The sequence below is a fragment of the Selaginella moellendorffii genome, unplaced genomic scaffold, assembly GCF_000143415.4.
Source record: "Selaginella moellendorffii unplaced genomic scaffold, v1.0 SELMOscaffold_31, whole genome shotgun sequence".
Taxonomy (NCBI): Eukaryota; Viridiplantae; Streptophyta; class Lycopodiopsida; order Selaginellales; family Selaginellaceae; genus Selaginella; species Selaginella moellendorffii.
Genome location: NW_003314292.1, coordinates 658,754 through 676,068, shown reverse-complemented (window position 1 = coordinate 676,068; position 17,315 = coordinate 658,754). Strand labels below are relative to the sequence as shown.

The 17,315-nt window shown below is 46.8% G+C and overlaps 3 protein-coding genes and 1 pseudogene across 7 annotated transcripts; 1 reads left to right on the top strand and 3 right to left on the bottom strand.

The window, feature by feature from the left end:
- Positions 1 to 4,239: 4,239 nt before the first annotated feature.
- Positions 4,240 to 5,807, bottom strand: LOC9649516 (annotated as a pseudogene).
- Positions 5,808 to 8,984: 3,177 nt separating this feature from the next.
- Positions 8,985 to 13,366, top strand: LOC9649140. The gene is made up of 5 exons (XM_024681511.1): positions 8,985 to 9,550; positions 9,838 to 11,880; positions 11,960 to 12,010; positions 12,168 to 12,240; positions 12,935 to 13,366. Coding segments are annotated over exons 1-5 (2,487 nt in total). The 5' UTR covers positions 8,985 to 9,548; the 3' UTR covers positions 13,253 to 13,366.
- Positions 13,314 to 14,626, bottom strand: LOC112348630. Of its 2 annotated transcripts, none has more exons than XM_024681512.1 (6): positions 14,347 to 14,626; positions 14,240 to 14,287; positions 14,104 to 14,192; positions 13,910 to 14,040; positions 13,641 to 13,842; positions 13,314 to 13,557 (listed from the first exon to the last, which is right to left on the bottom strand). In XM_024681512.1, the coding sequence occupies exons 1-6, from the start codon at positions 14,577 to 14,579 to the stop codon at positions 13,358 to 13,360; spliced, it is 903 nt and encodes a 300-aa protein (XP_024537280.1). In that variant the 5' UTR covers positions 14,580 to 14,626; the 3' UTR covers positions 13,314 to 13,357. The 2 variants fall into 2 exon arrangements, with proteins under 2 accessions (XP_024537280.1, XP_024537281.1); XM_024681513.1 differs by having other exon boundaries at positions 13,314 to 13,545.
- Positions 14,627 to 14,666: 40 nt separating this feature from the next.
- LOC9649139 (cysteine and histidine-rich domain-containing protein RAR1) lies at positions 14,667 to 16,086 on the bottom strand. Of its 4 annotated transcripts, none has more exons than XR_002993122.1 (7): positions 15,968 to 16,086; positions 15,867 to 15,869; positions 15,724 to 15,806; positions 15,434 to 15,564; positions 15,058 to 15,302; positions 14,834 to 14,975; positions 14,667 to 14,750 (listed from the first exon to the last, which is right to left on the bottom strand). XR_002993122.1 is itself a non-coding variant. In XM_024681517.1 (6 exons), exons 1-6 carry the CDS (start codon positions 16,058 to 16,060, stop codon positions 14,889 to 14,891), a joined length of 642 nt encoding a protein of 213 aa, XP_024537285.1. In that variant the 5' UTR covers positions 16,061 to 16,086; the 3' UTR covers positions 14,809 to 14,888. The 4 variants fall into 4 exon arrangements, 1 of the variants encoding a protein (XP_024537285.1); XR_002993121.1 differs by having other exon boundaries at positions 14,715 to 14,750; positions 14,838 to 14,975; XR_002993120.1 differs by having other exon boundaries at positions 14,717 to 14,780; positions 14,838 to 14,975.
- Positions 16,087 to 17,315: the final 1,229 nt, after the last annotated feature.

The following is a 17,315-nucleotide window of genomic DNA, read 5'->3' as shown; positions in this document are numbered from 1 at the left end:
CAGATCAAACTCCACTGCCACATCCAGCTGCTGGTAGGTTCCTATAACACTCAGTGAGAACCCCACCTTCTGTGAGTCTCCAACAGCCAAGCACACGGTAGCATTTTCAGCATCATCATCTAGCAGAAACCATGTCCGAAATTCAGCCTATGTGCGAGTTTGTGGTGGTGGTGTGTCACCATTTACAGAAACATTGTAGCAAATGTCATTGCCGAGCAGTGCTGCAGTTTCGTTGCTCAATACTTGAGTAAGGTTGGAGTTGAGGTTTTGTATGGCTTGCACAAGAGGGGTGTAGGAATCTGGTGTGAAATAGCTGAATGCAAACGTTGAATCAATGAAGAATCGAATATGCTATATTTAAAATGCGAATATGCATAGAAGATTTTGTAAGCCCTAAAAATCCAATATTCTTGAAGAACCCTAAGCAATCGTGGCCATTGGATGTACCTGTTATCAACCAAAAGGAAAACCATTTTGTGTCACATTAGCATGATAGCAATAACTAAAAGAGTCCAATCAACAGTCCCGAGCTCTGATCAACCACTCTTTCTTCTTTCAAGGGCGTTTTCTCGACCACTTCCTCACGTTACAATTTGATTTTCCTGGCATCAGATTCATCCTTGTTCTCCAGGGCAGCTGCTTGATGATTTCTTATAGCGCTTCTTCTTTCTCTTCAGATTCTCATGATCCAGCTCGCCGTTCTTCAGTGTTATATATGCTGAATCAAAATATATATATAGAATCGAATCAAAATTCAACGAAGCTGAGTGAAGCATCGAGAAAGAAGCTGGCTTCCAAGGTTTCACTTCTTTTGCAAGAAGAGGGCAAAAACAGGCTAATGTTGACAATTGGCGTCCTGTTGGGAGTCCTTGCACGCTGTCCTTGAATGCATCCTGCGAAAGTTACTAACAAGACCACAATTGCTACACAAGATCTCCTCAGTTGGAAACAAGAAAAAAATAGGAGCTATATATCTTGAGTTTACAAATCAAACCAAGAATTAACTGAATTTTCTATGTTGACGTGGTTTTGTATACTTGACAAGATAAAGTTTTGAAGGTGTCTTACTTAAACAAGCAGGAGATACGTCAGGAGAGGAAGAAAAGGAAAAACTTGCATTGTAGAAGATTTCCACACGAAGACGTATGTCCAAGCACACAGTCGCATTTTCAGCATGTTCATCTAGCAGAAACCATGTCCGAAATTCAACCTGTATTCCATCCTCTAAGTGATAAGTCAGAGTTTGTGGTGGTGGTGTGTCACCATTTACGGAAACATTGTAGTAAATATCATTGCCAAGCAGTGCTTCAGTTCCATTGCTCGATACTTGAGTAAGGTTAGAGTTGAGGTTTGTATGGCTTGCACGAGAGGTGTAGAAATTTAGTGTGAAATAGCTGAATGCAAACGTTGAATCAATGATCGTTCCTCCAGTTCCATCTGCAAGAATGCCAGAAAAGTCAGCGAGCCATTGATACTTATGGATCCCAAGCCGATGTAATACAACGCAGTGGAATTTGGATTTGCTATGATTTCATAGTTGCCAAGCACGATTTTGCCACTAAACGTATCAGATAGAACAAAATAGATAAACTTGCTTTTTGTATCCAAACTATGTACCACTCTCATTGAGCCACACTAAAAGGATAAGTCAGAACTAATCGAGGCATAGGCTTTGTAGGATAGAGAGATTGAAGAATGCAAAGTGCTTCTCTCTGCAAAAGTATATTAATTGGCTCTTTGTGGATGATGCTGCTGCTGAAGTATCACAATTATCAATTGGCTCCAAGTAATGTATGCTATTATGCTTTTCTGATTATGATTATTGGACAGTTTTCGTGAGGGAAATAATGCCAGAATCAGAGTGAGCAGTGTTACACCATAAATAGTCAGAGTGTTTACATGAGTTTACATGAGTTTCTTTATTGTCTAATGCTTGTTTTACATCTTCAATACTTGCAATTTTTTTAAGCAGATTGCTTATCGTCTTCAGTTCATAATACTTATGCCCTTTCTTGTTTTTGAACGTGTGGATGACAATTCCATTGTTGGGCTGCAAGCAAAAAAACTTTGGCTTGTCGTTCATAATCACTGTGTGTTTGAGGTTTTACTTTAATTTTGAGAAATCTTTCACAACCTTTTTCCCTCTAACTTCCTTGGTTAAGCATGAATCTCTGTAAACAATGGGCAAAGAGATTCTCAGCTAGGTCTAGCTTGTCCAAAATTTTGTCCACATATAGCTTCATTTCTCGAGTAAAAACCATGCTCATATATCTCACTCATCTCTTTTAGAAAAGTCATCCATGCTCAACCTCTTTATTATAGTTAATACACTTCCATAATTCTACACATAAAAATTTGACCCCAACACTGAGGGTCTCTAGGCAGCTCAAGCTCCCCACTCAAGATCCTTGTGGATCTTTTAACAAGCAACCAACAGCGAGACCCAAGCAACACTCTCAAACTCAAAGGGCATGTTGTGGATGGGTTCCTTGGCCTTGCCCAACTCTCCAGCCCTTGCAAATGCATCAACAAGCCCACAATAGTATTGTCCTATGGGCTTGACTTCATAATCCTGAATCATTGACTAGAAGTAGTCCCAAGAGATCTTCACCACACAAGTGGCGGCATGCCGCAAGAACACTTGTAAAGACAATATGATCAGGCATCATGCTCTCCTGGATAGTCCTATGGAAGGTTTTCCAAGGCCTCAGTTACATGCCCGATGGAAGCATACATGGCCACCACTGCAGTCCATGAGACCAAATTTCATTTTGGTATTCTCTTGAACCAAACTCGAGCTTCCAAGAGGAGTCCCTTGTGAGTGAAGCCTGCCACCATTGCCATCCAGGCAATCACATTGCGCTCCTTGATCGCCTGGAAGAGGCTTATTGCTTCTTGGAGGTGGCTGTTCCAGAGATAGGCCAAGAGGAGCACTGTGCTCACCGTCTTGCTATCATAAGGCATCCAACAGAAAATAAACTTTCAAGATGGTTTCTAGAGGCAAGCATATGGATCATTGTCGTCCAAGAGATCTCGTCGCAGTGAGCCATCTTTTGGAAAGAATGTAGTGCCTCTTCAAAATGCCCATTCGCGGCATATGCGCAAAACATGGAGTTCCAAGCCACCACGTCTTTGTTTAGAGCCTCTCAGACAAAAATTTAGCCTCTTCCACGGAGCCGTTACATGCGTACAGCCGTAACTGCCACCTCATTAAGATCCGGGGCATCAATAAAGAGAATCTTTGTTTTCTCCATATGCCCAGGCCTATGATCATGGCCTTGTGCTTGTGGGCATTCTATCAAAGAGATCTTTAGCTTCATCCAGCCCCTGGTTGTGGCAATGGCCTTGTATCGTGGCGGTGCTAGAAACGAAGGTTTGCTACGGCATGGAGTGGAATACCGCCTCCGCCTCGCCGAGATTGCCACTCTTCGAGTACATCTCGATCATCGGGTTCCAGGTGATGGAATTCTCTGGCAGGGATGCGATCGAACCGCTGCTTGGCGCGCTGCACGTCCCCGGCCGCGGCATATGCCGAGATCATGGGGTTGCTGGACACAATCTCCTGCCGCGGCATGCTTTCCAGGACCGATCACGCCTGCTCCAGGTCATGGTTGGGATTGTAGGCCTGGAGGATGAGATTCCAAGAGAAGAGATTGCGATCTGAGGTAGAATCGAAGACCGATCGCGCTTCCTCCAGGCAGCCGCAGCGGCCATACATCTGGACGAGGAGATTTCGCAGGAAGACGCTGTTATTGTGGTCGCTGTGAAGGATCTGAGCGTGGGGCGGCCATCGCTGGGATTGTCGTAAGATCTGACAAGGGCGGCCAGCTCTTGGACGCGCATCGCATCATGGCCGTTGGATGATGGGGACGTCCGAGGTTTTAGTCGTGGCAGGTTCTAGCTACCAGACACGAAGTTTTCATGGCACGCGGCGAGAACTCATCCCCCATCGTGCAGCCGCACTCCAAATGCCGGAGGCAATCGCAATCTGGGGCACGCGTCAACGACACAATTAATTTCCATCTTTTCTTGTGGCTTGGATGGATTTCTCTTGCTGCGAGTTCAGCAAGTTGTCCGATGAATGACTTGTTTGTCTTTGCAAATCCCACCAGGCCTGATGTATTGAGAATTCAAAGAAGCTATATATCTCGAGTTTACAAATCAATCCAGACTGAATTTTCTATGTTGACGCGGTTTGTATAGTAAAATTGACAAGACAAAGTTTTGAAGGTGTCCTACTTAAACAAGCAGGAGATACGTCAGGAGAGGAAGAAAAGAAAACGCTTGAGTTGTAGAAGATTTCCACACGAAGACGTATGTAAAACCAGAAGAAGTGTCAAGGTTCATGCTGACATTGCATCCTGCTGTTCCAAATCCAATCTCCTGCTTTTCCAGATCAAACTCCACTGCCACATCCAGCTGCTGGTAGGTTCCTATAACATTCAGTGAGAACCCCATCTTCTGTGAGTCTCCAACAGCCAAGCACACGGTAGCATTTTCAGCATCATCATCTAGCAGAAACCATGTCCGAAATTCAACCTGTGTGCCATTCTCAAAGTGATAAGTCAGAGTTTGTGGTGGTGGTGTGTCAGCATTTACAGAAACATTGTAGCAAATATCATTGCCGAGCAGTGCTGCAGTTTCGTTGCTCGATACTTTAGTAAGGTTGGAGTTGAGGTTTTGTATGGCTTGCACAAGGGGGGTGTAGGAATCTGGTGTGAAATAGCTGAATGCAAACGTTGAATCAATGATCGTTCCTCCAGTTCCATTTGCAAGAATGCCTTGCACCGGAAAAGTCAACGTATCGGTGATACTTATGGATCTCAAGCCGATGTAATACAACGCAGTGGAATTTACGATCATTGGAGTGTAAGAAAGAGAGGAGTTCGATGATATCTTATAATTGCCGAGCACGATTTTGCCACTAAACGTATCAGATGGAACACAATAGATAAACTTGCTTGTATAGTCCATTTCAGCAAGTTGTCCAATGAATGACTTGTTTGTCTTTGCAAATCCCACCAGGCCTGATGTATTGAGAATTCCCAGCAATCCCGTGCTTTCTCGACCACATCCAAGTGACATTCTGAGGCTCTTATTGCCTCTAGTTTTGCGTGGAGTTTTCATGGCTACAACATCACTAGCCATCTCACCAGCTGAGGAGTAATCGGTGCTGTAAGAAAAATTATATAAGCAAGTCGTGGAACCCACTGCTGAAGATCCGCAAGCGTTTGTGGAGAAACCAGGGGATGTCGAGCAGGAAGGAGAGGTGCAAGGAATTCTAGTGTAAGATGTGGATGATGCCTATGAAAAGAGGGGATCGTTTGTGGAAACATTGCAATCGACGCAAGGAGAGCACGCAGCCCAGAAGAATTCCGAGTTCGTCTCTAGGCCTTTGTCTCCTCCTCTCAAACTAAACTCGGTGAAGTTGGCTAGAGTTCGTCTTTCCTTCCATACAGTCTTGACTCCCTTTCCTAGGGCAGCTGGCAAGACCTTGCGCGCAATAGGAGCAAACCCTGAGATAGCAGCAGCCTCGACGTGAGGACGACGAAATTCCCACAAGAGCCAGTAGGAAACAAAGCACAGAGCGACGCCTCTCCATGGAGGATTGAGAAACTCTTGGAGGATTGAGGCAAGATTGGGAAAAACTAGATTGAGAAACTCTTGAGGCAAGATTGAGGCAACGATAACTGATATATATTTGATGACATATCTGACTCTTTCAATCAATATACCTTTTTGTAAGAGATAAGACCTCGACACTTTTAAATTCTCGGTTTACCTTCTACCAATATAAAACCGGGCATAGCATGGCAAAACCTATGGCGAGGGCAAAGAATGCAGCCACTGCACCGAAGGTAGCCAAGTCACAGAGACACAAAAAAAATGGCTGGATTGAGCCAAAGGTTACAGTATCTAGTGAAAAGGCCTTGTCCTCATCTCTGGTTAACGAGGACAATGAGATTGTTGGCAAGAAAAAGACTGACGATTTCGTGCTAGTCTCGAATCCATGGTCGGTTCTTAGAACGAACATCGATATGGATAGCAAGAAACAAGCGAATGGCTCATGAAGTGATCATAAAAAAGGACAAGAAAAACTCAGCAGCGCCACCATCTAAGAATGGCGAGCTGGATCATGACAATTTGAAGAGAAAGAAGAAGCGCTCAAGAAATCATCAAGTGCTGCCCTGGAGAACACAGGAAAATCGAATTGGAAGTGGTCGAGAAAACGCCCTTGAAAGAAGAAAGAGTGGTCGATCAGAGCTCGGGACTCTTGATCGTAGTGACTCTTTTAGTTATTGCTATCTTGTTCTTCATACAATGGTTTTCCTTTTGAATAGAAAAGGTTAAGTGCATCAAACGGCCACGATTGCTTTAGGGCTCTTCGTTGCACGCTCACCCCTATCACGATGCAGCTGGCTGTGGCACTGCGGCTAATCTTTGCGGGAATGATCTGGTGCCTGGCATACGCCGTCGTCGCTGCGATCGCTGCCGCTACCGTCTTCCACTAAACCCATGGGTAAACGAATTCTAGGGTCGATTCGATCGGGTCTAGGGAAATTTCAATCAAGGAGCGTATTGCGATCGCCATTGCGGCCGGATTCTCCTCTCGCGCATCCAAATCGAGCGAAATTCCGGGCTTGACACTTCGCATCTAGCTAGAGCCAAGGCAATCGTACGGTGGAAGGCCTACGATGGACGGCATCCAGGCCTCCAAGCAAAAGAACCTATGGATGAAACCCAGGTGGCGGAAGAAGATTCTCTCTTGGAGATTCCCGGGCTCTCACAGTTTCTACAAAGGTGGTGGTGGTGGTGGTGGTGGTGGTGGTGGTGGTGATGCCGGGACCGAGAAGAAGATTCTCTCATGGAGATTCCCAGTCTGAGCGAGGGGCTATTACTCGATTTCTAGGTGGTGGACTCCCTTTGCTCGTGTGTGTGGATTGATTGACGGATGATTCCCCACCAACACAACACACACAAAAGGGTCAAATACTTTGCTTTCGCAGCTTTCCTTTTCCTCTTTCTTGCTTGCATGCAAGGCCGCGGCTTTGACCCCTCTCTCAACCCCAATATGCTCAATCCATGGCGAAGTGACGCGAAGAAGCAGATCGAGAGGGATTTAACAAGTCGTGCCTGTGCTTTGGAGGCCCCACGATACAAAGCCGAACGCTGCTTTAGACGTGTGGAGTTACATGTGTAATGGGCGACAGACGTGACTTTTAAGTTAGTTTTTGGCAAATGTATGAAACTGTTTTGCTCTTAATTGTTCCTTGCTAAGCTTGGCTAGGCATTTTGTTTTCACAAAGTTTGGATCTACACCTGTTTGGAGACAATGTCACAGGCCCCGATGAAGGTGGCGGGATTCCTTTGGAAAAAGCATATGATCCCGTCCATCTTTTCTGATTTATAGAGGCGTGACACTTGGAAAAAGTTGCATCATTCTGTTCACTCTTATGCATTTCATCATGACCAGAGGGGCGAATCTCTTGCGGCATCTTCCCATACATGCAAATTGCCTAATTGTTGGTGATAAACATGCTGTTTTCTACTCTAAACCCCCCGTCACGTACGTACATGGGGATTGCAGACGCAAAAGAAAAAACCCTAGTACATTTTCTATGCAAAAGCTTCCGCTCCACGTACCTGCGAATGATGCCCACCACCACGCACCGCATTTCCATGAGACCACTCATGCTTAACGCTAATAAACAATCCATCCCGATCTTAACCAACTCTCAAGTACATAATCTAGCAGCTTAGCCCTAAATCCGGACTCTTACATCACCACTCCATCACCTTCTTATCTGCCTAAGTATGAGCCAGATTCCTCAAACAGGAAAGTTACGTACACGTACATGCAAAAAAGAGAGAGATTTTTATAAAAAATAAAGAAAAACCAAGAAGAAAAATGTTTGGCTGTGTTGATTGAGAGGACCTTCATTCTGATTCTCGCTGCACCTGCACCAACAAAAGCTTCTTTTGCAAACAATGCTGTAAGCTTTTGTCCCTCTGCACAGTGCAAGTTTTTCTATTAGGGCTCGCCCATGTCGTGTGTCTTGTTTACTTAAGGTAGCGGCGGGGGATTCATTTCCTAGTCGCTCGCGTCAGCGTGACAGGGCAAAACAGCAGCACAGATTAACAAACAAAAAAGAGAAAAATAAAAAAAGTGCTTTCACACATAAAAAGGAGCACGCACGCACAACTACAGCCCCCATCCCCGTCGATCCAACACTACGTTCCTATGTAATGTGTGGTTTAATAATGCCCACCATGGGCTATGCTTGTAAAAGCAAACAATTCTATCATATTTGGAGACTACGTTCTTTCATGGTTTTGGAGACGCGTTGAAATTTCGTCTAGTAGAGGAGCCCATGCTTTACCAGTGGATGCGCGGGATATACCTTCCGTACGATGGACCACGAATGATTTTGCCATGCAAACGCATGCATGCATGGGCATTGGCCATCGCTTCGTCGGGCGGGCGCGCATGGCATGGGGTTCTTGATGGGACATGGCATGCATGCATGCATGGGGCCGGGACCATTCCATACTGCCAGGTATTGGACAGGCGCGCGAAATGATGATGGCACGCGTGCACCCCCCGATCTGTGTGCTAGTGGATTTACTTACCTTGGCAATTTCACGCAGTTTTTACCTCGTATTACCACGCATTTTCTACCGGGTTATACGTATGTGAGTGCACGCGCACACATGAAGGCATCATGGAGATATGGCCAGCCAGCCCTGCAAAACATGCCCATGTAACTCCCATGATGGCCATTTGCCAGCATGTCCTCTCCAATGGGTGCGTACGGGGCCGTACCACGGGAGCGTGCCTCGGTATGAGAGCTTCCAACTGACCACCAGGGCGGCCACGGTAAGTTACGCTGGGTGTCACATTCCACGGAATGTAGCTGTCGGCGGCGGACCCCAAATCCGGAATGTTGGGGGATGTGCCATTCTGGTAATCGACGGTCACTACGTAGTATGGGCTTGCCCATAGAGCACACGAAGAAGAGATAGATAGAAGAGAGTGCGGTGGGGTTTTTTCTTTTCTTTTGTTACCTAGCTATGGCACCCAGGACGACAACGCGACTCGACAGAGGGATTCTTCTCCGATAGCCGTGCAAGATCGAGCGCCCGGGCGGCGCCTCGCCTCGATCGATCATTCGGTCTTTCCATCGGCATCGATCGGCTTCTTTTCTCTCGCGATCGATCGCGTTCTTTTTTTCCTCTCTCTCTCTCTTTCTTGTGAAATCTCCCGTTCTTGGCGCCGATCTTCCTTGTTTTCTGCGAAATATCGAGCTGGCTGACGCTCGATCTCACGGAATTGGCCGAAATTCTCCGAGTCTTTGTCCTCTCACTCACGCTACTTCGACAGCTCGAGATTTTTGGTTCTTCTTTCCTTTCTTTCTTGCCAGGGATCTCAGTCTTCTCTCTCGCAGCTCCTGAGTGACTCCAAATCGAGATTGCAGAGAGAGCGCTGGATCATTCTCTTATGAGACGACAACGCTCAGTTCATCAAGGGTTGACAAGCCTCTCTGATAATGTGAGTCGCAATCGCTGTTTTGGATATTTTCTTTGCTCCTCGATTGTGACTGGCAACCTGATCCGCGCTGCTCTGTGGTGTCGAACAATCCAGAGCATCATAGTTTCCTTGCTTCCTTGCATCACTCCTGCCGAATTCTCTGCTAGAGCTCTAGTGATGATCATCATCTAGAAAATCTCTCCTAGAGTCATGATCGAGTAGAACGCGCGAGCATTGCATGGCACGGCAGCATTCATCTCCTTTTATCGGAATCTCGGGCTCGTGACTAACTGATGCTGCTACTGCAGGCTGAATCACGATCGAGATAGAAAGAGACGTCAACAATTTCGTGCACTGAGAGGAGACTTCACACGCCACGATCGCAAGGACGAGGAGAGCCAAGAGCTAGCGCTGCGTGCCTCCTCGTTCCATCGTAAGTATGAGCAGATAATGAGCTACACACAAGACGATCTACATGGTTGCGGTCGCTTGGGCAAAGTAACAGCGGACTCTCTCAAGGAAGAAGAAGCTAGCTTGATCCGGAAGAGAAAAGCAGCATGGAATTCATGGCCATGGAGCAACTTTGACGGCGGTGATGGTGCACAAGGATCGAGACCATACAGCAGTGTCAACAAAAAATTCAAGCAAGTAGAAGCAGCAAGGAGCTCGTCAAGTCCTGGATCTAACAGCTCGGAGATCACCACCGATCAGTACATGGCAGCAGAGAGCTCCAAGTCGAGCTGCTTTGATGATGCTTGCACACTAGCGACCACCGCCGGGCAGGGTTCCAGGAATTTAGTAGGCGATCAGGGAGGAGGAGGGGAATTAGGAGCTTCCACTTTGGACCCAGCTCAAGCTTACAAAACCTTCCGGGACGTGGACTTCCATCACGGTGGCTCTCTATCACTCGTAACGCAGCAGTCCCAGCAGGCGAGAGAGAAGCTCTTCCCTGGTTTCAGTTCCAGGGAAGAAGGCCAACAGTTTATATCTCAGACTGTGGTGAAGGCCGAGGATCGCGAAGCTATAGCTCGAGGGGAGGAGTTCCGTCACGACAGCAGCGCCAGTAGACAACGGGCAGGGGAAGGCATTGATTACTACAACGATTCATGGCTCCAACTGGGACTCGGTCCCAGCAGCAGTGGCGCCACTCCAACAAAGGCCGGGCAGGAGATTGCGAGCCCGGAAGCGAGCGAATATCCGGGGGATGATCAAGACTTCGAGGCTCCTGGTGATGTCTCGATACAACCGAAACCAGTGCTGCATTTATTTCCCTCGGAGTCGGTTCATCAGATACCGGAGTACAGTCCCCACAGTCCTCTGAGAATGCCGTCATCACAGTTTGCTGGTCATGGCGAAACTTCTTCCAGCAGCGACTTCTACTTTGGGGGAGGAGCTCATGTACCTCCCGTGAGATTTGACAGCAGAGAGGCGGCTTACAGGGAACACGAGGTCGCCGGTTTGCTCAAGTCGATGAAAGAAGCTCCCAGCACGCAGCTGATGACATCTTATAGCACCAGCAATGCAGCCACTCCTTATGCTGCGACCACCACCGATGCTGCGAGATATATCGATCAGCAGCGACGGCTGAGTATGTTTGCGGAGTCGCTGGTCCCCTACCACGATCAAAGGGCGGCATCGCTTTCGGATCCACCGGTGCATCACGGAGGTTATGGCGGTGATGGCAGTTTTCCGAGCTCCCAGCTCGGTCAGTTCGAGGATAGGCGCTTCCTTTGCGGAAGCTATAATGCCCCGGCTACTGCAACGTTGAGTCACGGGAAAAGATCGCACCAGGACGTTGCTATCTCCTGGAAGACCGAAGGCCTTCCTCTATTTGCTCCGGCGCGACCAGATAGCGTCTACGTTCCTGCGCCATCGCCATTCCATGCGACGTCTCGGTTGCTGCCCAGCCAGCCACCTCATGAAGACTGGCAAGCTTTGATAAAGAGGCTTGGTGGCAGCATGCAAATTCAGTCGCTTTTCCCAAAAGCTGCCGAGGAGGACTTGCAGCAGCAGCAGCAGCAGCAGCGCTCGAGAAGCAACTTGCGGGACCTTCAAGAGCAGTGGAGCAACCAGGAGATGAAACCAGCGGCCTGGTCAAGGCATCACGTCCTGGGTGGCCAGGAAATGATGAAAACCATGCCACCATTCAACTTTCCTGCGTTTGAGGGGCGGGTGCCGGCACCACCGAACGTCCAACAAGGCTGGCACTCGCATTCTTCGGCAGCGAGTCTACCATTCTTCCAGCACCTGGCTGCTGCGGATGGGTCATCCTCGAGGGAGCGACGGAATTTCTCTCCACCGGTCGTCAGAGACCACGACCTCTGGTTCTTCCTACGTGCTGGAGAGAATCAGTAACTTCTACTCTCCCCCCAGCCCACTACTTTACTTTGTGCTCAGATAAAGCTCGGTATACTGATAATTCCTTTACAGGGACAGCGAGCAGTGGTTGCCACAAGTTCCCAAAGGCTACCTGCGGGTCAAGTAAGTAAACAAGAGAAAGAAAAAGAGAGAGGAGAGAGAAAAGCTGTAGACACGACTTCACGCAGCATGGCGTGTGTCGCAGAGTACCGAAATTTTTTAGGATGTACGCGATGGTGGTGCTAATTAGCCTTTTTGTTGGGGGGTGGCTTTGTTGCAGGGATGGAGCGGTACCTGTTTCCCATGTCAAGAAGTACTTGGTGCACAAGCTGGGATTATCGTGCGAGTCAGAGGTACGCTCGCCTACTTTATTTTCGTGTCTGACCAGGTCGTGTCCATTTCTTCGTCACGTCTAGGCAGAGTCTAGCGCATACTTCTTAGTCATTTGACCAGAGAGAGAGAGAGAGAGAGAGAGAGAGAGTGAGAGATCCACACTCGAAGCATGGCAAGCTCCCCTCACACGTATCTGGCGTGATAGTTGCATTGCATGCTCGTCACCTCTCTCAGACACTCCAGTCTCTCGTCGTCGTCAGGGAGAGTCCTTCATCTGGGAAATGAATGAAACTCTCTTCTCTTCCCCCATTCACTCACTGTGCTGCCTAACTGCGCAAAAGTAGAGCTGTCCTGTCCTGGTATGAGTCACAAAACAGCGAGCCCAGTACACGTACGTCCTGCTTGCAGGGGGTGGTCTCGCTTGTTCCTTCCCGATTTCATTCCTTTCATATCTTCTGACCCGTAAAAATGATGGTATATAGGAAGCGCATTTAGTTGCATCATGAATCTCCTCAGTCTGCCTCTCTCTGTGTGTGTGTACTGCTTGCAACTTTTAAGCTTTCCTCACTTCCTCACTCTCTCTTTTTTTTCTTTCTTTTGTTTTGTTTTGTTTTTTGTTTTGCTTTTGCTTCTTCTTCTTCTTCTTCTCTGCTGATGGCATTGCTTTATGCGCGTTGTCTTGTTGTGTTTGTGTTTGGGTACCTCCGAGTATAGGTGGAGATCTCATGCAGAGGCCAGCTACTGCAGCCGGGCTTGTCGCTACAGCATGTGCGTGATGTTATTTGGCACTCGAGTGCGGCAGCAGCAGAAGCAGGAGCAGCAGCAGATGAGCAAAGCCCAGCATCAATGACTGCAACAACACCAACAGCAACAGCAACAACAACATCAGGAGGAATAATATCATCATCAGCCACAACTGCTACACCATCACCACCTCCTCCTTCAGGAAGGAGCATTGTCATGGAGCTGAATTACAGGAGGCAACCACACCAATTTGGGCCACCACCACCACCACCACTCCCAACATCATGAACAAGAGCAGCAGCAAAAAGCTTCACAGAAAACATCTCACAAGACAAACAGAGACACCATCTGTAATTTTGGTCACAATGATTTTCAAAAAATGGAAGAGAATATTCACATTGTTATGCTGTGGTGGAGCAGGAAGTCAAACACGTGCTTGAGGATGGCCGGCCAGTTTGAGACTATCAAACTCGAAAGCATGGCACTCAATAGCACGAGCGTGACGGCGCTTCTGCCGCGTGAAGGAGACCGCGATATTGCTCGAAAGTGGTGGGACTTGCTCATCGCGTTAGTGGTACTCCCTGTTAGAATCTCTTTCGTGCTTTAGTAAATGGTTGACTCTCGTTTCCTTTCCCCAGCGATCAATCACAGTGATGCGAAAGATGCTAGAGCTTACCTGTGTGCTTCTCCTCGAGCTCCGTCGCCGCGTCTTTGAGCTTCTGTGCTTTCTCCGCAGCTCGAGAGGTTGCGTCGGCTGCGGCCTTGACGTCGGGTTCTCCACCGGCGTTTGTCTTGGGCTTGGTTGGATCCGCAGCTCCTTGCAGGCTGTCAATGGCGGTGCCGATGTCCGAACGCATAGAGTCCGCTGTGGCTTCCACCTATGCTTCCAACAGTTGAAGCTTAGAATGCTTGGAAGGTTGGAGCAAAGCAAATGAGCGTGCTCACCTTGTCCATGAGTTCACGGGTGTCTCTTGCGTCATCTGCGATCGACTCGGCCACTTTCTCCACAACTCCTGCCACTTGCTCTATTGCTTCGGCAATGCCGCTCACTGTTTCTGCTGCGTCGTCTATTTGATCTGTGCAGCAGTGCACAAAATTCTTACTGTTAGCATGGAACAATAAGAAAGCAACGTTAATACCTTCCACTTTATCGATAATCTGTTTCTCCTTTTTTATAAATCCCAGGATGAGGGCCGGAATTCTTATCAGAAAACCCAACACATCCAATCTGCAGAATTGGTTAAATAAAAGAGCACCCAAAATGACAATTCTCACATATTCAAGGAGAAAAAGGACTTCGAAACTGGGCCATCTGGATCGTTACTGTTTCATCACAATTCACGAGAATTTGTTTTCGGAGAGGAAAAGATCCGAAAGCTTACCTCGCTCTGGCGATGATATTGGAGCGCCTTGCGGAAGAGAAGCGAGAGATTTGTTCCGCCGGGAAGGATGAGTAGAGCTTCAGAGCAACCAAATCCTGTTGCCTTCTCGTAGAAATTCTGGATCCCGCCCTCGCGCTCAAGTGATTGTTGATTGATAGAACCTGGTAGCCGCGTCGTTCTGCCAGAGGATTGAAACGTAGTCCTGGAAAAGCGATATCAGAAACCGTAGCCATCCTTGAATCCAGATCCAAGCTGCTCGACCTCCGCTTAAGAAGCCCTCGAAACGAAACTTCAAAGTCAGCACTTTCCGAAGCTTCCTAACACAATCGAGACTTGGAAAAAACGTGAGCAAAAGAAACAACAAAGAGTGGACTAAACGACGGCTTGTTTTACGCCGTATACACCTGTTCCAATTCACGCGCAGTGTCAATATCCTATCAAGCAAAACAGAAAAGCGTTCAAGAAACGAAAACGAGTGAAAACTCACGTACAAGCCAGAGCCATCGCGAAGCATTCCTGCGCATGTACATCTCGTTTTTTAGCTATTGGCTGCTGTGCCAGCCTTTCGAGCACGGCGGGATCTCCAGGAACTCGTCAAACTCCTTCACATGAACATCACAGCAGGCCCACTAGCAAGAAAAAAACAAGACAGAAAAAAACGCGTCATAGGATTTGGAATGGATAGACTAGACAAACTGAAGAGAAGCTTACTCCTCTCGATCTGTCGTGAAAAACAGCTGGGCCCGGATGATAACTGCAAGCAGTTTCATGGTTCTCTCGCTCGGTGAATGCCTTTCCGCAGCCTTTATTCCTGCACGTCCGCTTTGCATCCAAGTCAATCACGTTGGAGAGGGCCGCCGGGGCTGCTTGCACCGATGATTGCGAAGCTTCTTTCGCAGCTGGTTTTTCCACGTCTTTGCTGGGGGCTGCCACTGGTCCACACGATATCTTTGAGCCTGCGAAGAACAGATATTTTAATTTCAAGTTACGAGCATAAAGGACAAGTAAAGAGAGAAAAAAGATCAAAGCCATCGTCCGTGCATGCGAATGAACAAGACAAATGACAAAAGGTTTAAGGTTTTCTTACCGTGATCTGAACAGTAGAAACCTTGTTTGCATCTCAAGCAATTGGTGTTACTGGCGTCTCCCTGTGGTACAGTTTTGCTTGACTTGGGAGCTGGTTTTGGTTTCTCTGATGTGTGCTTTCCGTGCGTACAGCTGATGGAACAAGGAGAAAATTTAGCCTCCAAAAAGAAAGAAGAAGAACAAAACAACGAACGAAAAAATGACCGCAGCAGAAATAAAAGAAAACAAAAAAGAAGAAAAACAAACACAAAAGAAGAAGGAAGAAGAAGTAGAAGAAGAAAGTAGACGTACCCTGGAATGCTTAAGAACAAGCTAAAATCGTGACTCTGCTGTTTGCAGCAGCTCCATTGTTTCCCACCGTCGTGAAACAGGGGCTGAAATCACCACAGCAATCCCAAACTGAAGAAATCAAGCACGGATTTGACAACACATACCGGCTGCTCGAAAAAATCCAGTTCCAGTTCCAATTTCATGCACAAGATCAAAATTGGAGGCAAAACTCTGTGAAAACGCGGGAAGAAAACCACAAACTTACGCCGGGATGGTAGCAGCAAGCGTTCTCATCGTCGTTTTGATCGGGAGAGAAGAGCGCGTCGCATCCAATCCGCTGGCATTGGACCTTCCCCATCGCTCCAGCTCCCACACACAAGCCCTAAAAATAATTAACATTACAAGTTTGGCTTACACTATCACATTCTACCAGCAAAGACTGACATACTGCGCCAGATTTCGGTTCTGGTCCGGAAGGGCATCGGTTCGAATCCACAGCATTTTTTATGGTTTTTGGTTCACTATGGCTGTCTCTCCAGATGCCCCTTTCCGATTCATTCCAAGGTCATTGTTCTGAAATCTACAAGATGGTAGTGACCAGCCAAGCAGCGAGCCAGCATCGATAGAGCTCGAATTTTGGGGGCTAATAGCATCAAAACTCCAGCAATTTCCAAAGCTTTTTTCTTTGTGTGTGCTGTGAGCCCGATGGCAATGGGGATGTGAGTGTCAAAAGTGGTGAGAAGGTGCTCAGGAATGTGATGCGCAAGAACAAACTTGAGCTCTACAGATTGTATGTGAGCTTATGAACAAAGTCAAGGGTGAAATTTGATTTTTTTTTCTTACTGAAGAGCGATGAACTGTGGAGGAGGGGGTGGCAGCTGTGGAAATTGTATTTTGGAGATTTTAGAATGACAAGAGTTGCTAAGTCAAGCCAACCAGTGCTGAAAAGAAATATCTCAAACAGGTAAAGGAGAATTCAAAGCAGACAAATGAATAATGTATTATGTAAAACTTTCATAAGCCTGGTACTTTGGAGGCTAGCTTGTCAAACAATTGTCAGAGATAAGTCTGATGCTGGCAAGGTAAGAAAGTATCTTTTTGCCAAGTCAATTTGATCTCTTGTTTTTCTTTTTTTTTTCTGCACATGGTTGTTCAGAGATTACCATAGAAGAAGAAATCTTTCTATACCTGCACATTAATTGATTATTAATTCTAATGTTTTTTCAAAAGTTCTCTCTTTGTATTTGGTAGTGCAGGAGTGAAAGGTTTTCCTTCTAGTGAGCTCGGTAGAACAACTCTGTAATCTGTAAGTCAGTAATGTGAAGATTAAAGAAGAAGTTTGAGAGAAGAAACATATATTAATTAGCATTTTGTTGATCATCATGAAGTTAACTCCCCAATTCTATAGTCTACAAATAGTCAACAAAATGTGAGCTTCCCATGTCTCAATAAGACAATGCTGATATTTATACTAATGATATAAAATATATTGTTATCTATGTTCAAGAGACAAAATCAAAATATAAAGTTTGCAAGCTTATCACGAACCACATCAATAGCTGGATCACATTATGTTATAAATGGTGATCTAGAGCTTCATGCTAAAAAAAGTG

Excerpts from the sequence above, each read along its gene's own strand:
- LOC9649140 (XM_024681511.1), top strand. Across the intron at positions 11,881-11,959 it reads CTACGTGCTGGAGAGAATCA|GGACAGCGAGCAGTGGTTGC; the intron begins GTAACTTCTACT and ends ATTCCTTTACAG. Across the intron at positions 12,241-12,934 it reads GATTATCGTGCGAGTCAGAG|GTGGAGATCTCATGCAGAGG; the intron begins GTACGCTCGCCT and ends CTCCGAGTATAG.
- LOC112348630 (XM_024681512.1), bottom strand. The coding sequence starts at position 14,579 with ATGGCTACGGTTTCTGATATCGCTTTTCCAGGACTACGTTTCAATCCT. Across the intron at positions 14,288-14,346 it reads AATATCATCGCCAGAGCGAG|TAACGATCCAGATGGCCCAG; the intron begins GTAAGCTTTCGG and ends GTGATGAAACAG. Across the intron at positions 13,558-13,640 it reads GCTCGAGGAGAAGCACACAG|AGATTCTAACAGGGAGTACC; the intron begins GTAAGCTCTAGC and ends AAAGCACGAAAG.
- LOC9649139 (XM_024681517.1), bottom strand. The coding sequence starts at position 16,060 with ATGGGGAAGGTCCAATGCCAGCGGATTGGATGCGACGCGCTCTTCTCT. Across the intron at positions 15,565-15,723 it reads TTGTTCTTAAGCATTCCAGG|CTGTACGCACGGAAAGCACA; the intron begins GTACGTCTACTT and ends TTGTTCCATCAG. Across the intron at positions 15,303-15,433 it reads TTTCTACTGTTCAGATCACG|GCTCAAAGATATCGTGTGGA; the intron begins GTAAGAAAACCT and ends TGTTCTTCGCAG.